We start from the raw sequence: 19,624 nt of genomic DNA, 5'->3' as shown, positions 1-19,624 counted from the left end.
GACCCGAATATAAGCCGAGGCCCCCCACATCATTAGGAGAAGCAAAAAATGAATATGCAACTAGGCGGGCCCCCGGAACACTGAGTAAGATTAGCGGCGGGGGAACCGCCTGCTGCACGCAAAACCGGGATGAATGGCGGACACTTTAGACGACGCAAACTCGGCCAAAACAAAACTTTACTAAATAAGTGAGCACATTGGAGACTCCTGTTCACCCACACCATGAGGGAGATTTATTATAACCTGTCCAGAGGAGAAGTTGCTGAGTTGCCCATAGCAACCAATCAGATCGCTTCTTGCTTTTTTGAAAAGGCCTCTGAAAAATGAAAGCAGTGATCTGATTGGTTGCTATGGGCAACTCAGCAACTTCTCCTCTGGACAGATTGTAATAAATCTGCCCCTTTAACCCTATGTATTGTTTTAGTGCGGGTGAACTTGCTGACAGTTTTCCTTTAACAGGTTAATCAGATTGGCTACTACACAGTACAGAACCTATTTCCATAGTCCCTTTTAAGACCTCTGCTTGCAGTCAGTGAATGGGAACAGACCTACTTCTCACAGCTGGGTAATGAGAGGATTTGCCCGGCCGCGGCCCTGACTTCAGCGCAGCCGTCTGTCTCTTCCGGTCTTGTAAAGCTTCATTTCACAGCGCTCCAGGCCGCACGCCGCTCCAGCCACACTCCGCACACCGCTCCAGCCGCACTCCGCACATCTCATCCACCTGTCATTTCAGGAACAATCTAGTCTGTGTTGTTTCAACTCAATTTTCTGAGCGCTCAGATGTTTTATGTATATATTCCCTTCCACCGCCGTAGATATTCACATTATGATGTTCCTGTCCGGAGAGAAGACTGATGGGTAATAAAGAAATCACCTCGCCGTGCTCAGCCGCGCGCACAGCTCTCCACGACTATTCCTAATCGCTGTCTTGGATTCATTATGTGGGAATTTCCTTAATCCCGAATTCTTCCATCAGTCCATTCTGCCAGTGGGTCTTCATTAGAAAAATAATCCCTTATTTGCATATTCAAATTAAGGAGGAGGAGCCTCTTAGTATATGGCCTTGGACCCCATGACTCTGTCCCCCGTCACAGGTTGTTCTTCCTTGGACACTTTCGGTCAGTAGTAACTCAGATCCTTGTACTTGCCCATTTTTACAGTCAGAATACATGCACACTCGGCCTAGCTGAGTGTGCATATATTCTTACTGTGTAAAGGTGCAAAAGCCACTGGCAGATTCCTCTGTTTTCCTCCTCCAGACAATAAAATCGAGCATGTTGAAATCCACCATGCTTTACCCTCCACAGACATCTGCTGTGAAGAGTCAGGAGGCCCCCATACACATTAGTTCAGTGTTTCCCAACCAGTGCGCCCCCAGCTGTTTAGTGGAAATTCCCTAAATACAGAATTCTCCTCCCATCATTCTTTTCTGCTAGTGGATCTTTATATTTGGCACTTTTTACAGTCAGAATACATGCACACTCGGCCTAGCTGAGTGTGCATGTATTTAGACTAGATAAAGGGGAAAAAGCCAGATTACTCTGCCCCCCCCCCTCCTCCCCCAGATCATAATATCAAACATCAAGTTAAAATCCATCATGCTTAACCCTCCCCAGACATCTGCTGTGAAGGAGAGTCAGGAGGCCCCATGCACATTAGTTCAGTGTTTTCCAACCAGTGTGCCCCCAGCAGTTGCAAACCTACAACTCCCAGCATGCCTGGATTTATGTCTTACACTCCAGTCACCTCCGGAGCTGCATTCATAATTCTGCATTGATGGAGTTCTTTTAGCTCACAAGCAGTATGGAACCAGTCACATCGTCTATGTAACTTTGAGTGTGACTAGAGCAGCGTTTTCCAAACAGTGTGTCTCCAGCTGTTGCAAAACTCCCAAAACTTTGCTGTTGCAAAAATTCCCAGCATGCCCGGATTCATGTCTTACACTTTAGTCACCTTCGGAGCGGCATTCATAATTCTGCATTGATGGAGTTCTTTTAGCTTTGAGTGTGACTAGAGCAAAACTACAACTCCCAGCATGCCCGGACAGCTGACGGCTGTCCGGGCATGCTGGGAATTGTAGTTTTACAACAGCTAAAGGCACCCTGGTTGGGAAACACTGCATCAGCTGATCGCAGGGACAGAGTATCATGACATCACGGCTCCGCCCCCACGTTCAGTCACGCCCCGCCCCTCAATACAAGTCTATGGGAGTGGGCGTGGCAGCCATCACACCCCCTACCATAGGCATGCATTGAGGGGCAGAGCAGTGACATCCCGATACTCCATCCCCTGTATTGCCGGTCATCAGCCACGGAGCGTTCCTTGCTCCGTGCAGCAGGAGAGATCACGGGTGGTCCCCAGCGGTAGGACCCCCGCGGTCAGACATCTTATCTCCTATCCTTTGCACAGGGGATAAGATTTCTAGGGGTGGAGTACCCCTTTAAGACGCAATTGTGACAAAACTCTCACTTTTGAGAAGTATTAGGTCAGGACAGGTGTTTCAGTCTCTGACATGTTCCCATTCACTGACAGGAAGCTGAGCTCTTGAATACGGCGAGGGAACAAAGTTTCAGAACCCTTCACGCCACAACAATTAAGCTTCACATCGGCGGCCATGTCCGTCTGCTGCGTTCTTCATTGTTGATGCAAATCTCTCAGCCTTTATGGGAACAAACGCGCTTCCATGGTCACATGACTGACCCTATTTTAAGGGGATTATACCAGCCACCCAGGGCGCAGATGTTGGGGTGCAGAGGGGATCCGAACAGATGTCGGCAGCCCCCTCTGCCCATCCCCGTCACCTGCTCACTGCACCTCTCTAGCTGACAGAGCGCCGTGTTGACTCTGCTACCTCCACTGCAAGGCTCCGGGAATTGCTCCCCCACCGCTTTCCTGGCGGATTAAGCACAATAAACATCTTATTAATAAAGACTTGAACCGCAGAATGGAGCCGAAATCTGCAGCTAAATCCTGCGCCTGGTAAAGGTTAATAACACCATTACTAGCAGCTCAGTGCTGCCGGCGCGGGGAGAGCGCGGTGTAAGCCTTCTCTTACCTCCCGTTAATTGAGCTAATAAAACCTCGCTGACCCGTCCGTGCCGCCATTATCTGCCAGTTTGCCAAGACTGGACTGGAATATTTATCTTCACATATGGATTCCGACCCGCACGCCGAGCATTATGCTGGATCTCTATATCCACAATGAATCTCACGCCGCCGCCATTGCTGTTAATGGACATCGATTGGATTTGTAGATAATTACGAATCATAAGCGACACTGATATTTTATATGCATATTTTCGTTAATCTGACCCTGCAAAAAATGTGCATAAGGGCTCGTTCACACTACCGCTGAGCACCACTGTAAAATGATGGGAGTTTGGGGGGGGGGGGGGGGGGGGGGGGGTGGGGGGTGTAGGATTACTGCATGTTTCATATATTTCTCTTGCTACCTCCTCCAAAATAATGGACACCCGACGGTCCCCAAGCAAAGTCAATGGGATCCATTGGAACTTGTCGGTGCCCTTAGTGATCTGACCCGTTCAATTGACGACATGCACAGCTAGAGCTACGTTTATTCTCCATGGGGCTTCCTGACATAGCAGATTTTGAGGAGTTCACACTCATTTTGGATCTTAGGTGTATTCTTTACATATTTTCTCAGAGCAGTGTTTCCCTAACCAGTGTACGTCCGGCTGTTGCAAAACTACAACAGCCAGCTTGCCTGTGGCTGTCCGGGCATTCTGAGAATTGTAATTTTGCAACAGCTGGAGACACGCTGGTTGGGAAACATTGCCTTAAAGTGTAACTCCAGCAATTGGTGTGGACAGACGAAGCTGAGGCTGGGCTATACAGTTACCTAGGCAACTGTACGATGCCCAGTGAGTTCCGTGCACGAGTCCCATTCATCAGAAAAAGGCTGGTGCACGGAACTCACTAGGTGTTGAATGAATGCCTTGGCGACTGTACTGCCCAGAGATAGCTGCGTACTCATCTTTCCGCACTCATCTTTGTAGAACAGGCGGGAGACAAAAAGCTGGAGTTACACTTTAAGCCCCCATCGATTTCAACGAGAGAAAAAATCCCAAAAGCGCCATCTTTATTTTTCATGCCGCTGACTTCAAAACAATGCATTTAAAAATGCTGCGTGCGATACCCTAATGTATCTCTGGCTCTCCCATAAAGATACATGGAGGGGGGGGCGTGTCGGCCGCAGCATCATGTGGGGGTCGACACGCTACATTCCTGAGGACTGCCTGGGTGCCGTGCAGGAGATTGTGGGAGGCGGGTAAAGAACACCCCCCCCCCCCCCCCCCCCCGCGCACAGACACATTTATCCCCTACATTTTGGATATGGGATAAGTGTTACTGCACCGGAGTACTCCTTAAAATGTGTGGAGGGTGTAATAGACGAGAACCCCATCTTGTTTACCAGGCTGCCCCCTTGGCTGCGATGGCTCGTCACTAATCACATTCAATCAGTGATATTTCCCGGACCCCCAAAGCTCTGCAATAACAGATGGCGGCCCCCCCGGCAATGTAATGTAGCTGGAAATAGGAGATTGCAGTGCTGTTCTCCATAAAGGTCAGGCCATTAAACTGCGCTGATAGGGAAAGCATCCGCAGCCTCGTAACTTTAAGAACTAAAAAGCTAAAACTTGTTAGAAAATGAAGGCGGTCTCGGACTTTTTACATTCGAGCCGAACGCTCTCCTATGACCTGGTAGCATTTCCATCAGCGACTGAGATGCAGCCGTCGCTTTGAAGCCCTCGCACTTGAGCGGGTCTGGTGAATTACATTTGGAGGAGACAACAGAGGGTCACCGCTGCCTCCTCGCAGGTTAAAACTTAGTTTATGAGAGTCTGTTACTCAGTTTGCAGTCATTCTCACTGGAGACCAGAAGCAATTACTTTTGAAGCGAGTCCATCTAAAGTGTACACTACCTCTGAACCGCACGCTCGCCCACCCGCCATAGAGGGGCGCCCATGGCTGGACCTTCTTGTGTTTGAACAGGAACAGGCTTAGGATCTGTCAAATTGCATCCATATGGGGGCACCCCCCGCCCCCCACCTCTGTAAACTTTATTGATTTATTTTTTTGTTTTCAGAGACAGTTTGTTCTAGGCAGGCAATGGGTTAAATGAGAAAATCGATATCGCATTAGAGGAGGCTGGAAGCGTCTGCAAGGCCAAGATCCTGAAAATGTTCCATTGTGGAGCCTAATATAAAGCTACTGAACTGCCAGAGCCCACAGAGGGCCTAAGAATGGCCGACCCAGAGTAGGACTGAGGGTTTGTAGGAGTTAAAGGTCTGCACTGATGACCTGCTGCAACCCGTTCACCAACATAGGCCAAGGGGTAGGTCATCGCCTAGGTAGGAGGACCTGAGATGTCTGGCTCAGTACCAGGGCCAAAGGGACAATTCTCCCCCCTGGACCACAAGCAACATGATCTCAGCTTCTGATTTTGGGTTTTGCAAACTGTGGTATTACAGTATACAGGTACTGCTGTTATTATTGGCTGTTTGGCTCTATGACAGTATATTGGAGTAAGGTACACTGTATTATTTAAGACCTATGGCACAAATTAGAAGGGATCCATGGGAGCAGTGGTACATGAGGGCACACGCAGTGAAGAGGCTCCCGACGGCCTCTAGATCACCAGTAGAGAGGATTGTTTAATCCACCAACAAGCACGAGCAGCTCCCACAGTTTCCTTGTCTATCATTCATACATTGGTGGCTTCTTCATTAATTTGGGTGTCATGGTGCCCATTATGTGTCCACTCATCGACAGCAGCCACCGTCACCTTCATTTGTGTCATGAAGGAGAAATTAATCCAGAATCTGTTTGGGATCCGATGATGGTTGGATCCAGTATGGAGGGGCCCCTTGGTGACCGCTTCAATCTGCAGTTGGGGTGACACACTGCCCCCTGCTGGTGTGATGATCTGGGGAGCCATAGCATACAACAGTCGGTCCCCCCTAGTAGTGATAAGAGGGACAATAAGGCTCGGTTCACACCACGTTTTGTAACTACGGTTCCCGTATACGGCTGGGAGGAGGGGGCGGAGCTTAATCGCGGCGCCCGCACTCAGCCGTATTCGGGAACCGTATTTAATGTATGTCTATGAGCCGACCGGAGTGAACCGCAGCCTCCGGTCGGCTTCGTTTTCGGCCGTATGCGGTTTCCCGACCGTAGGCAAAAACGCGGTCGACCATGTTTTTGCCTGCGGTCGGGAAACCGCATACGGCCAAAAACTAAGCCGACCGGAGGCTGCGGTTCACTCCGGTCGGCTCATAGACATACATTAAATGGGAATCCAGCCTAGATATGTGCAGGACATCCTGCAGCCACATGTGTCTCCTCATGGCTTCCAGCAGGATCATGGCCGCCCACACAAGGGTTTCCCAGAAGAGTGTCCTCCAGATGTAACACTTCCTTAGCTGTCTGGTTGTCAGATTTATTGCCATTCCAGCATTTATGGCGCCAGCTTCAAAAACCTATGAGGGTAGAGGAACTATAAGCCCAGCTGTAACATCTGTGAACAAATGTGGCACAGGATACCATACGAAATTTGTATACCTTCATCTATCCCAACTGTATCTCATCTCATATCCAAGCTAGAGGTGCCCAAGAGAGTACTGGAGGATTCTTGTATCCGAACCGTATCTCATCTTGTATCCAGGCTAGAGGGCCCAACAGGGTCTTAGAGCCTCCATGTATCCCAACCATATCTCATCTTGTATCCAGGCTAGAGGGCCCAACAGAGTCTTACAACCTCCATGTATCCCAACCGTATCTCATCTGGTATCCAAGCTAGAGGTGCCCAAGAGGGTACTGGAGGATTCTTGTATCCTAACCGTATCTCATCTCGTATCCAGGCTAGAGGTGCCCAAGAGGGTACTGGAGGATTCTTGTATCCTAACCGTATCTCATCTCGTATCCAGGCTAGAGGGGACCAACAGTGTACTAGAGCCTCCATGTATCCAAACCGTATCTCATCTCGTATCTTGGCTAGATTCACCAAACAGGGTACTAGAACCTCCATGTATCCCAACCGTATCTCATCTTGTATCCAGGCTAGATTCACCAAACAGGGTACTAGAACCTCCATGTATCCAAACCGTATCTCATCTCGTATCTTGGCTAGATTCACCAAACAGGGTACTAGAACCTCCATGTATCCCAACCGTATCTCATCTTGTATCCAGGCTAGAGCCTCCTTTTTGTTGTAGTTTTCCCCAATAATCTTCTCCTTTCGCTGTAATATTGTAATATCTTCCATAGATCATCATCACCATTATACATAGAAAGTGTCATTTGACTCCATCATCTACTTGATGGCGTTATTTGGCGTTATTTGTTTTATCAATTAATGTATTCTGGTTTGGATTTATGATGTGGATGCACTAGAAGTCCCAGCATGTTGTACCAGGATTGGTTCTGTGGCATCATCAGTGTCAGGACATGGGGAAGGAGCTGTCCCTGGGGGTCGTGATGGGGGGGTCTCGGTGCTCAGGGGCCCAACAGCTGATTTTTAATCGCCGTCTCTGACAAACACAATCTGTGCAGCCGCATCCTTCAGCGCAGAACCGGCTCTGCATCGCTCTTAATAACCCCATTCCTCTGCTCAGGCAGAACGACAAGACATATTTACCCTCGAAATTGGTATTGACAAAGTTGAATAAATGTTTTACAGCGAGCGAGCATAAGGGCCCCCAGAGGAAGCGGGATCATTCAGGAGGGGCTGCAGGAGCGGACGCCACAATTACTAGAGGAGCATGGACGAGAGAGACGAACGCAGCGGAAACCGCAATCCAGGGCCGGTCTGTAGGGGTTTAGCAGGTCGAAAACCCATCACGGCTGTCATAGGCAATCTCATCCCTCCATACAGCAGCTCTGGAGAGGTGTGGGTGCACTACAAGTCCTAGTATGACCAAATATGTGTATCACGGTATTTTTTTAACTTACGGCGGTTCCACGGTATTTAACGGCCAGAGCTTCTTACATGACAGTGGGCTCAGCCTATCACTGGCTGGGACGGGACATCGCTCGGGCCGGTGATAGGCTGACGGCTGTCCGGCGGTCCAGTCCCCAGCGTGCGGCCGACGTAGGTGAGTTTAAAGATTATTTTCTGTATCTTTTTTAGCCCGGGCATAGGGATACAGCAGTGGTCTCCAACCTGCGGACCTCCAGCTGTTGCAAAACTACAACTCCCAGCATGTCCGGACAGCCGTTGGCTGTCCGGGCATGCTGGGAGTTGTAGTTTTGCAACAACTGGAGGTCCACAGGTTGGAGACCACTGGCGTACAGTGAGTTCCAGCGCCAGCGGCCCCCAACAAAGAGGAGGAGGGCAGTGCTTGACATATGTGAGTAGTACCCCGCTGGGCTGATGATTAATTGGGGGGGCAGAACAGTGCTGGTGGGTCACATAGGATTAGTTCCCCGATGTGGGGAAAATACATTCCTGAGGGGGAGGGGCCCAACCGGTATTGCGGTATGGGGGAAAATTCATATCGTGCAGCCCAAAAAATTCGGTATTCGGTATGAACCGGTATATACCGCCCAGCCCTAAGTCCTAGCATGCTGCGTTACCTCCTCCTGACCTGTTCTATTACTCTGTATGCCATGAATTCGACTCCATCTGCATCCTGACCACCAGGTTCTGTGCAAAAACTGCACCAACATCGGCACCATTTAAGAATAATGGGACATGGCTCCGGAGTGGAATTTACTCCTCACAATCATGACAATTGCACTGTGTCCCCACATTCCTTATACACATTCCTTATGAAGACCTCCTGCCTCGTATTTATCTGTCTTACCTTCATGCTTTACACTGCAGCTCTGCTCGTTCTGATTGGCTCTTCTGTATAAGCACAAGATCAGCAGCATTTCAGGACACTAAACTTCTGTTGATGAAAACTGATCCTAAGTGGAGCCTCCATTAGTAGTTCTGTCAAACCAATGCACCATACGATAGAATCTGATGGAACCTATATGGGCACCAACACTGCCCATACAGACCCAATATGGGCACTGTTGGTAATGGGTCTGACACTCCCTTGTGGTTTGCAGAGGCTTCTCCTGCTCTGAGAATGGTTGATCCCATCCCTGTGTATCCCTATCACATTTTGGACTAGGGGGGTTCCAGTTATTCATGATGGGTACGTAGGTTGCTGAACATACAGCCTCTTTGCCCTGTTCTATGGACAGCTGCCCGCATTATGGCCCCTGATGCCCACAATTCACTCACACCCGCATGCTGATAGCAGTAGCAAAGCCTCTTTATGCATTTTCCTTCTGAAATCTGGGCCACTAATCTTTATTTGCCCCAAGTCAGAAATATATTGTGTTATTAAAGATAAAGCTGCATATGGTGTGCCCCCGGGAAGCCTTGCCCCTGACCGTTCCCTGGTATGATCATAGTCATATATAATATAGCAGACCTCACGAAACACATTTACTTTCCATAGAGCCGCTCTCTAGAGATGTGATGCCCGGAGGCGGCAGGATGTTTATAGAGGCGACTGCATCATATTACTCTGAAGTTTGTTTCAAGAGGATGGATCACAAAAGCAGAGAAAACTCTTTACCAAGTGCCGGCTGCCATTTTGTCTGCTATGTACACTGAAAGGTATATAGATCGAAGTATGGACCTTCAGACCCACAACGATTTATTGCAGCATAGATTCCATTAGGTGATGAAAGGGTTCTGCAGGAATATCATCCCATGTGGACAGGATCTCTTCTCACAGTCACATGACATGGAGTCCTGACATGATCTGAACAGCCCCGTTCTACCTTATCCCAGAGATGTCTATAGGATCAAGATCTGGGGACTGTGAAGGGAAGAGAGGAGAACTCTGTCATGTTCCTGGAGCCGATCCATGACTATAGGAACCTTACGGATGGTGCATTGTCCTGCTGACAGTCTCCTCCTGCTATAGGGGAAACAGACACCATGGAGGGATGAACATGGTCACCACAATGCTTAGATAAACCCTACAGTCCAAACATCCATCCAGAGAGCAAGGGTCACACAACATCCCCGCTCCCTACACAAATATTACACCTCCTCCATCAACCTGAACTCTCAAAAGGGTTGTCCAGTAAATGAACAACCTGTGTATGGTGTAAAAAAGAGATCTGGATCCATCTGATCAGGCCATGTATCTCTATAGAGATCTGGATCCATGTGATCAGGCCATGTTTCTCTATAGAGATCTGGATCCATCTGACCAGGCCATGTTTCTCTATAGAGATCTGAATCCATCTGACCAGACCATGTTTCTCTATAGAGATCTGGATCCATCTGACCAGACCATGTTTCTCTATAGAGATCTGGATCCATCTGACCAGGTCATGTTTCTCTATAGAGATCTGGATCCATCTGATCAGGCCATGTTTCTCTATAGAGATCTGGATCCATCTGAGCAGACCATGTTTCTCTATAGATCTGGATCCATCTGACCAGGCCATGTTTCTCTATAGAGATCTGGATCCATCTGACCAGGCCATGTTTCTCTATAGAGATCTGGATCCATCTGACCAGGCCATGTTTCTCTATAGAGATCTGGATCCATCTGACCAGGCCATGTTTCTCTATAGAGATCTGGATCCATCTGACCAGGCCATGTTTCTCTATAGAGATCTGGATATATCTGACCAGGCCATGTTTCTATATAGAGATCTGGATCCATCTGACCAGGTCATGTTTCTCTATAGAGATCTGGATCCATCTGACCAGGACATGTTTCTCTATAGAGATCTGGATCCATCTGACCAGGTCATGTTTCTCTATAGAGATCTGGATCCATCTGACCAGCCCATTTTTCTCTATAGAGATCTGGATCCATCTGACCAGGTCATGTTTCTCTATAGAGATCTGGATCCATCTGACCAGGACATGTTTCTCTATAGAGATCTGGATCCATCTGACCAGGCCATGTTTCTCTATAGAGATCTGGATCCATCTGACCAGGACATGTTTCTCTATAGAGATCTGGATCCGTCTGACGAGGACATGTTTCTCTATAGAGATCTGGATCCATCTGACCAGGCCATGTTTCTCTATATAGATCTGGATCCATCTGACCAGGCCATGTTTCTCTATAGAGATCTGGATCCATCTGACCAGGCCATGTTTCTCTATAGAGATCTGGATCCATCTGGCCAGGACATGTTTCTCTATAGAGATCTGGATCCATCTGACCAGGACATGTTTCTCTATAGAGATCTGGATCCATCTGACCAGGTCATGTTTCTCTATAGAGATCTGGATCCATCTGACCAGGACATGTTTCTCTATAGAGATCTGGATCCATCTGACCAGGTCATGTTTCTCTATAGAGATCCGGATCCATCTGGATCCATCTGACTAGGCCATGTTTCTCTATAGAGATCCGGATCCATCTGACCAGGCCATACAGTCTCCCCTCTGTGGTGTGTGGACATAGCTTTGCCAGTGTAATTCTTCCTTCTTGTCCCTGTGTCATGCAGGTCCGGTCTAACATCATCACGAGTTGACAGTGCTGCATTGTAGATTCCTAAAATACTCTGTGCTACTGGGAATCCTGCAGCTTTTCACATACTGGATGTAGCGTCATGGCGAATCATCAGAAATTCGATTTGATTCTAAACCAATTTGATTCTAACCCATCAGAATTTTACATCGTCTATGTAGCGTCTCCACAAAGGCTCGCCTACGCCATGTACAGCAGGATTTCTAGCGAGCGCCATGTAATTCCCCGACCATGTGACCTCCTGGTTGTGTCTATATTTGCGGTAGCCAGCTGCCCCCTAACCGCATGGCGCACCAGGAGTTGTCCCCCCGCTCCCATCAACAATAATTAGGCTTGTAAGTCTAATAGGAAAAGTCATGTCTAATTACCCCGCTGACGGCCAATTATGCTATTAACGATGGCGGCCTGCGAGCTAATAACGAGGGGAAGTGGCTCATTTGCATAGCATTAAGTTAATTGACTTAGTAGCTCCAGGGCGGACACTGGGACAGATAGCGAGATTTCATTACGAAAAGGATAGCGATGACTGGAGACAAGAGCGTTCACCTGACAGTTCTTATTAATTAACGGCGATCCTGTTACCCGGCGTGTCAGACCTCTCTATACTGCGCCCGCTTCCTCTACTTTCCCCCCTTACTTTATCTGCTCTCAATGAAAGCCGAGATAACTGCGCTAATTGTAGCCGGTAATTAATTATAAAGGGACTGCAGCTCTTAATCTGGTCTGACTGCGGCGAGGGGTTAGCAGCTGCTGGTGCGCGGGCCAAAGGACGGACGCTGCGCCTTGTCAATCTTTTGCTAATGCAAACAGGTCTCCATTTCTAATGAGCATTTATAGTGAGATCAGATTCCCGTCCCGAAATGTATAAGAAGAATCCATCCTGCCAGACCTGATGTGTTATTTATAGGCAGACCGACATGGAAAACAGTAGGAGCTGCAGCCAGGTCTATAGGGGGCAGTATTATAGCAGTTATATTCTTATATATAGGAGCAGTATTATAGCAGTTATATTCTTATATATAAGAGCAGTATTATAGTAGTTATATTCTTGTATATAGGAGCAGTATTATAGTAGTTATATTCTTGTATATAGGAGCAGTATTATAGTAGTTATATTCTTGTATATAGGAGCAGTATTATAGTAGTTATAGTCTTGTATATAGGGGCAGTATTATAGTAGTTATATTCTTGTATATAGGAGCAGTATTATAGTAGTTATATTCTTGTATATAGGAGCAGTATTATAGTAGTTATATTCTTGTATATAGGAGCAGTATTATAGTAGTTATATTCTTGTATATAGGAGGCAGTATTATAGTAGTCATATTCTTGTATATAGAGGGCAGTATTATAGTAGTTATAGTCTTGTATATAGGGGCAGTATTATAGTAGTTATATTCTTGTATATAGGAGCAGTATTATAGTAGTTATATTCTTGTATATAGGAGCAGTATAATAGTAGTTATATTCTTGTATATAGGAGCAGTATTATAGTAGTTATATTCTTGTATATAGGTGCAGTATTATAGTAGTTATATTCTTGTATATAGGAGCAGTATTATAGGAGTTATATTCTTGTATAGAGGAGCAGTATTATAGTAGATATATTCTTGTATATAGGAGCAGTATTATAGTAGTTATATTCTTGTATAGAGGAGCAGTATTATAGTAGTTATATTCTTGTATATAGGAGCAGTATTATAGTAGTTATATTCTTGTATATAGGTGCAGTATTATAGTAGTTATATTCTTGTATATAGGAGCCAGTATTATAGTAGTTATATTCTTGTATATAGGAGCAGTATTATAGTAGTTATATTCTTGTATATAGGAGCCAGTATTATAGTAGTTATATTCTTGTATATAGGAGCAGTATTATAGTAGTTATATTCTTGTATATAGGAGCCAGTATTATAGTAGTTATATTCTTATATATAGGAGCAGTATTATAGTAGTTATATTCCTGTACATATAAGACAGTATTATAGTAGTTATATTCTTGTATATAGGAGCAGTATTATAGTAGTTATATTGTTGTATATAGGGGCAGTATTATAGTAGTTATATTGTTGTATATAGGAGCAGTATTATAGTAGTTATATTCCTGTATATAGGAGCAGTATTATAGTAGTTATATTCTTGTATATAGGAGCAGTATTATAGTAGTTATATTCTTGTATATAGGAGGCAGTATTATAGTAGTTATATTCTTGTATATAGGAGGAGTATTATAGTAGTTATATTCTTGTATATAGGAGCAGTATTATAGTAGTTATATTCTTGTATATAGGAGGCAGTATTATAGTAGTTATATTCTTGTATATAGGAGCAGTATTATAGTAGTTATATTCTTGTATATAGGAGGCAGTATTATAGTAGTTATATTCTTGTATATAGGAGGCAGTATTATAGTAGTTATATTCTTGTATATCGGAGCAGTATTATAGTAGTTATATTCTTGTATATAGGAGCAGTATTGTAGTAGTTATATTCTTGTATATAGGAGCAGTATTATAGTAGTTATATTCTTGTATATAGGAGCAGTATTATAGTAGTTATATTCTTGTATATAGGAGCAGTATTATAGTAGTTATATTCTTGTATATAGGAGGCAGTATTATAGTAGTTATATTCTTGTATATAGGAGCAGTATTGTAGTAGTTATATTCTTGTATATAGGAGCAGTATTATAATAGTTATATTCTTGTATATAGGAGCAGTATTATAGTAGTTATATTCTTGTATATAGGAGCAGTATTATAGTAGTTATATTCTTGTATATAGGAGCAGTATTATAGTAGTTATATTCTTGTATATAGGGGCAGTATTATAGTAGTTATATTCTTGTATATAGGGGGCAGTATTATAGTAGATATATTCTTGTATATAGGGGCAGTATTATAGTTGTTATATTCTTGTATATAGGAGCAGTATTATAGTAGGTATATTCTTGTATATAGGAGCAGTATTATAGTAGTAATGTGTATAGTGTACATGGTACATTCCAACAGGTTCTTGTAGGTATAGATACGTGACTTTATTAATTAAACTTTGACTTTTTTGTAATAATTTTCCCTGCTCCCATCTGACCTCCTCCCATATGGTTAAATAATTTATTTTCTTTAAAAACTCACGCTAACCCCCCCCCCAAAAAAACTCTGGGAAGTCGTCTGGCACGGTGAGTGTCAGCGAGATGTAAGACAAAAGACCGTCGTATGCTGCTGCCTTTTAATCATGTAATTGCCTGGTGACATTTAACACTGTGGCTTTGTGTTACCCTTCCGGTATAATGAAGGTAGGAGGACTCCGTACATTGCGCGACCCCCCCTCCGCACCCAGACGGCCTTTTGTGGGGAAGAGCACTTTAACTACACCGAAGTTTGGCCGAGCTTCTACATATTACAGCAGCAACACGAGCACGCACAATTGAAGTATTTGAAGACGATAAAATATGCATGGCTATCGGTGACAGCGCCATAAAGTCAAGCAATTAGCCGCGTAATCCAAGACGCGCGGAGCCCATGGCAAGGAAGCCTACAGTTCTCTATTAGTTAAATGCATTTTGTAGGTCCTCATTCCATCAAATCAACTAACACTTCCTTTAATTGGCTGATGAATTATACAGCCGGCCGCATTATAATTTAATAACCCGTAAACATTCCTCGGGCCGCGGTAAAGTCGATATCGCGCTCATTAATTCCTTAATTTCAGCTGATGGAAGGGGAGATGGAAGGAGCGCGCTCGCACTGTCAGCCTCCGGCTATGAAATGAGGAAAAGGGAAAAAAAAAAATTTTGAAGAGGGGGATTATTTTATTTTTCGATTTTTTTTTTTTTTTTCTGTCGAAAACTCAATCTGCGCGCTGTCACCGGCAGCAGGTCGCCCCCCCGTCCCAATTCAAAGCGTGAGTGACAGCTTCCTGCCGCGTCTTGTCAAACTATGTTTAAACATCAAGCCCGGCAGTAAACAGAGCCCAATGTCTATTAAATCTCGTTCTATTACCCCCCACCCCCCAGCTCGTTCCTCCACCCCCCATCATTCCTCCGCACTCTGTCCCCATGAATATTTCATTACTGGATGCATAAATATTAATTCTAATCGCTCAGTACCCGCGTTATTATTTCTGTTTTGTGACAAACCCACATTAAATATTCAGCACGCTTTTTTTTTATTATTTATTTATTTTTAAATTACATTTACACACATGATTATCGGAAATTATTTTTCTTTTGTTTCTTTTTTTTGTAATTTTTTTTTTCTTTGGAGGAGGGAAATCCTAAATTCCGCTCGTAATGGATGAAACCGCCGCTGTTAAACGTAAGAGACTTTATATAAAACGCTCTTACCACCTGACATCTGTTTCCTATCAAATTTGATGTCTCGTTTGGTAGAAGAATGAAAATTTACTCCCCCTCTCCCCATCCCCCTCCCTCCCTTATAATTTCACATTTTTGGCGACATATGTGATTTTTGCTTTACTATTTAACGTGATAAATGGTTTTCTTATTCCTGGCATCTGATCGTGCTCTACATGTGCTGCTGCTACTACTCTCATCCTCCGTATTTTAATCTCTGCAGCTTTTGTAATTGCGGAGTTCATGACCCTTCGCATAAATGAAAAATTTGCAACTTTCCAAGGTCTCCAATTTGTCACCAAATTCATTGTTTACATGCAGAAGCTTCTTTCCTGCAAAAACAGCACCACTCCTGTCTGCTGGTCGTGTCTTGTATTGCAGCTCGGCTCCATAAAAGTCAATAGGACTGAGCTGCAGTACTACATGGGACCTGTAGACAGATGTGGTGCTGTTTTTTTTTATTCCTCAACAACCCCTTTATGGGTAGGGTCACTAACAGCACATACCCAGTATACAGTCATGGCCGGAAATGTTGGCACCCCTGAAAATTTTCTATAAAATGAAGTACTTCTCACAGGAAAGGATTGCAGTAACACAGGTTTTGCTATACACAGGTTTATTCCCTTTGTGTGTATTGGAACTAAACCAAAAAAGGAGGAAAAAAAACAAATTGGATATTATGTCACCAAACTCCAAAAATGGGCTGGACACAATTATTGGCCCCTTAACTTAATATTTGGTTGCACACACTTTGGAAAAAATAAGTGAAATCAGTGTCTTCCTATAACCATCAATAAGCTTCTTACACCTCTCAGCCGGAATGTTGGAGCACTCTTCCTATAACCATCAATAAGCTTCTTACACCTCTCAGACGGAATGTTGGACCTCTCTTCCTATAACCATCAATAAGCTTCTTACACCTCTCAGCCGGAATGTTGGACCACTCTTCCTATAACCATCAATAAGCTTCTTACACCTCTCAGCCGGAATGTTGGACCACTCTTCCTTTACAAACTGCTCCAGGTCTCTCTTATTGGAAGGCGCCTTTTCCCAACAGTAATTATAAGATCTCTCCACAGGTGATCAATGGGATTTAGATCTAGACTCATTGCTGACACTTCACAACTCTCCAGCACTTTGTTGTCATCCATTTCTGGGGCTTTTTGATGTATGTTTGGGGTCATTGTCCTGCTGGAAGACCCAAGATCTCAGACATAAACCCAGCTTTCTGACACTGGGCTGTACAGTGCGACCCAAAATCCATTGGTAATCCTCAGATTTCATGATGTCTTGTACACATTCAAGGCCCCCAGTGCCAGAGGCAGCAAAACCTCCTGGGTCTCCTCCATAGTGGGGTCCTCCTGGGTCTCCTCCATAGTGGGGTCCCCCTGGGTCTCCTCCATAGTGGGGTCCTCCTGGGTCTCCTCCATTTAAATGTCGGCAGATAGTTCGCACTGACACTGATGCTCCCTGAGCCTGCAGGACAGCTTGAATGTCTTTGGAACTTGTTTGGGGCTGCTTATCCACCATCCGGACTATCCTGCGTTGACACTTTTCATTAAATTTTCTCTTCCGTCCACGCCCAGGGAGATTATCTACAGGGCCATGAGCTGTAAACTTCTTGATAATGTTGCGCACTGTGGACAAAGGCAAATCTAGATCTCTGGAGATGGACTTGTAACCTGGAGATTGTTGATATTTTTCCACAATTTTGGTTCTCAAGTCCCCAGACAGTTCTCTTCTCCTCTTTCTGTTGTCCATGCTTAGTGTGACACACACAGACACACAATGCAAAGACTAAGTGAACTTCTCTCCTTTTTATCTGCTTTCAGGTGTGATTTTTTATATTGCCCACACCTGTTACTTGCCCCAGGTGAGTATAAAGGAGCATCACATGCTTGAAACAATCTTATTTTTCCACAATTTTGAAAGGTGCCAATAATTTTGTCCAGCCCATTTTTGGAATTTTGTGACATTATGTCCAATTTTCTTTTTTTCCTCCTTTTTTGGTTTAGTTCCAATACACACAAAGGGAATAAACATGTGTATAGAAAAACATGTGTTACTGCAATCCTTTTCTGTGAGAAATATTTCATTGTCTAGACAAGTTTCAGGGGGGCCAACATTTATGGCCATGACTGTATTTCACGCTGCACATAATAAGCTGCATATTCTATCAGCACAGACACATACATGGCTACCCGCGGCAGCCCTGTGTGTGCAGTGAGGTTTAAAGGCGGGGCCAGCATGGCAACATAACTCACTGCACACACAGGGCTGCCACCAGGTAGTGTGATGATAGAATAAACAGCGTATTTCCCGTTGCGCTGCAGATTTTGCGCTGCGTAAGCGCTGTGTGTGACCCTACCTCAAAAGGAAAATATGTCCGCCTAGCCAGCTCCAGCCTGTTTGTGGACAGCGGAGTTGATTGGGCACCAAAAACAACCAAGTCGGTGGTGTTGTGCAATTTGGTAAACTCCCATTGACATTAATGGGAGTTGCATAAGCAGCTTAGCCCCACCATTTGCACACTGCCCATTGTCCATGTGAAGGGGAATGACCCAATTTACCCTAAACATGGCTGACTTGGCACCCAACCTTCTCAGCTGGCCACAGAACCAATGTGGTAATGTCTCCCAACCAATGTGCCTCCAGCTCTTGCAAAACTACAACTCCCAGCATGCCCGGACAGCCGGAGGCTGTCTGGGCATGATGTGAGCTGTAGATTTGCAACAGCTGGAGGCACCCTGGTTGTGAAAGCGGGGCAACCCCCCCCCCACTCAAATGTATATGGTGAAAGTCTTTTAATCTGATGGTATGTGATGGTGTTTTTTTTCCCCCCGCAGGATCTTCTTTCTGGACATCCCTGATGACGTAGCCATAGAGCGTCTGTCGCTACGTATGACGGATCCTGTCTCAGGGGAGAGGTGGGTTCCCAGCGACCTAAACAACAATAACGTGGACCCCTTATTCTCCCTGATGGGGCTTAACTAGAAGTGTGGAAAGTGTTTTTTTTTTTTTTTTCTTAAAGGGGTACTCCGGCGCTTAGACATGTTATCCCCTATCCAAAGGATGCCTGATCGCGGACCCCCAAGATCTTGCATGCCGCACCCCGTTAGAATCAGTCCCCGGAGCGTGTTCGCCCCCTCTCATAAGCTTGCATTGAGGGGGCGGAAAGTGACGTCACACGGGGCAGAGCCGTGACATCACAATGCTCCGTCCCCATGAACGATAGTATTCAGACCCGGAGCGAACACGTTCCAGGGACTGATTCTAACGGGGTACGGCGTGCAAGATCATGGGGGTCCCCAGCAGCGGGACCCCCACGATCAGGCATCTTATCCCCTATCCTTTGGATAGAGGATAACATGTCTAAGCACCGGAGCACCCCTTTAAAGAAGCACTCTGGGAAAGAAAACTATGCTTATATAGTGCAGCACAGGCTATTATTAAAGAATAATGTTTACCTGTTTTAGCAGAAGTGGCAGGCATGGGGGGTTTTCAGCCACACAGGTTGCAATTCCATTACAGAAATGATTCTCTCATGCTAACTAAATTTCTCATGAATCCGTTGAAGGATTCCTTCAAGAGAATCCTTTGCAGAGAGAGGGTGTGGAGTCTCTGCACCTGGTCTTCTAATTACCTTGCTTGACTTGTAGGGTTGATGACAGTTCACATCGTGTGCACTTTTGATGCGTTTTCTTTTTATAGTGCTTTTGTGTAGAAAAATGTTGCCAAATATTTT

At 45.2% G+C, this 19,624-nt stretch overlaps 1 protein-coding gene across 1 annotated transcript in view; it reads left to right on the top strand.

Moving 5' to 3' along the window:
• The window catches only part of AK8 (adenylate kinase 8), a gene marked incomplete in the record, with an annotated part of 77,840 nt that overhangs the window by 55,311 nt on the left and 2,905 nt on the right, over nucleotides 1–19,624 (top strand). The window contains 1 exon segment of the mRNA XM_056541189.1: nucleotides 18,726–18,806. Coding sequence (XP_056397164.1) covers nucleotides 18,726–18,806 — 81 coding nt within the window.

Source organism: Hyla sarda, chromosome 9 (assembly GCF_029499605.1).
Source record: "Hyla sarda isolate aHylSar1 chromosome 9, aHylSar1.hap1, whole genome shotgun sequence".
Lineage (NCBI taxonomy): Eukaryota > Metazoa > Chordata > Amphibia > Anura > Hylidae > Hyla > Hyla sarda.
Note: the sequence above shows the minus strand (reverse complement) of the source record. Positions and strands in the feature narration are given on the sequence as shown.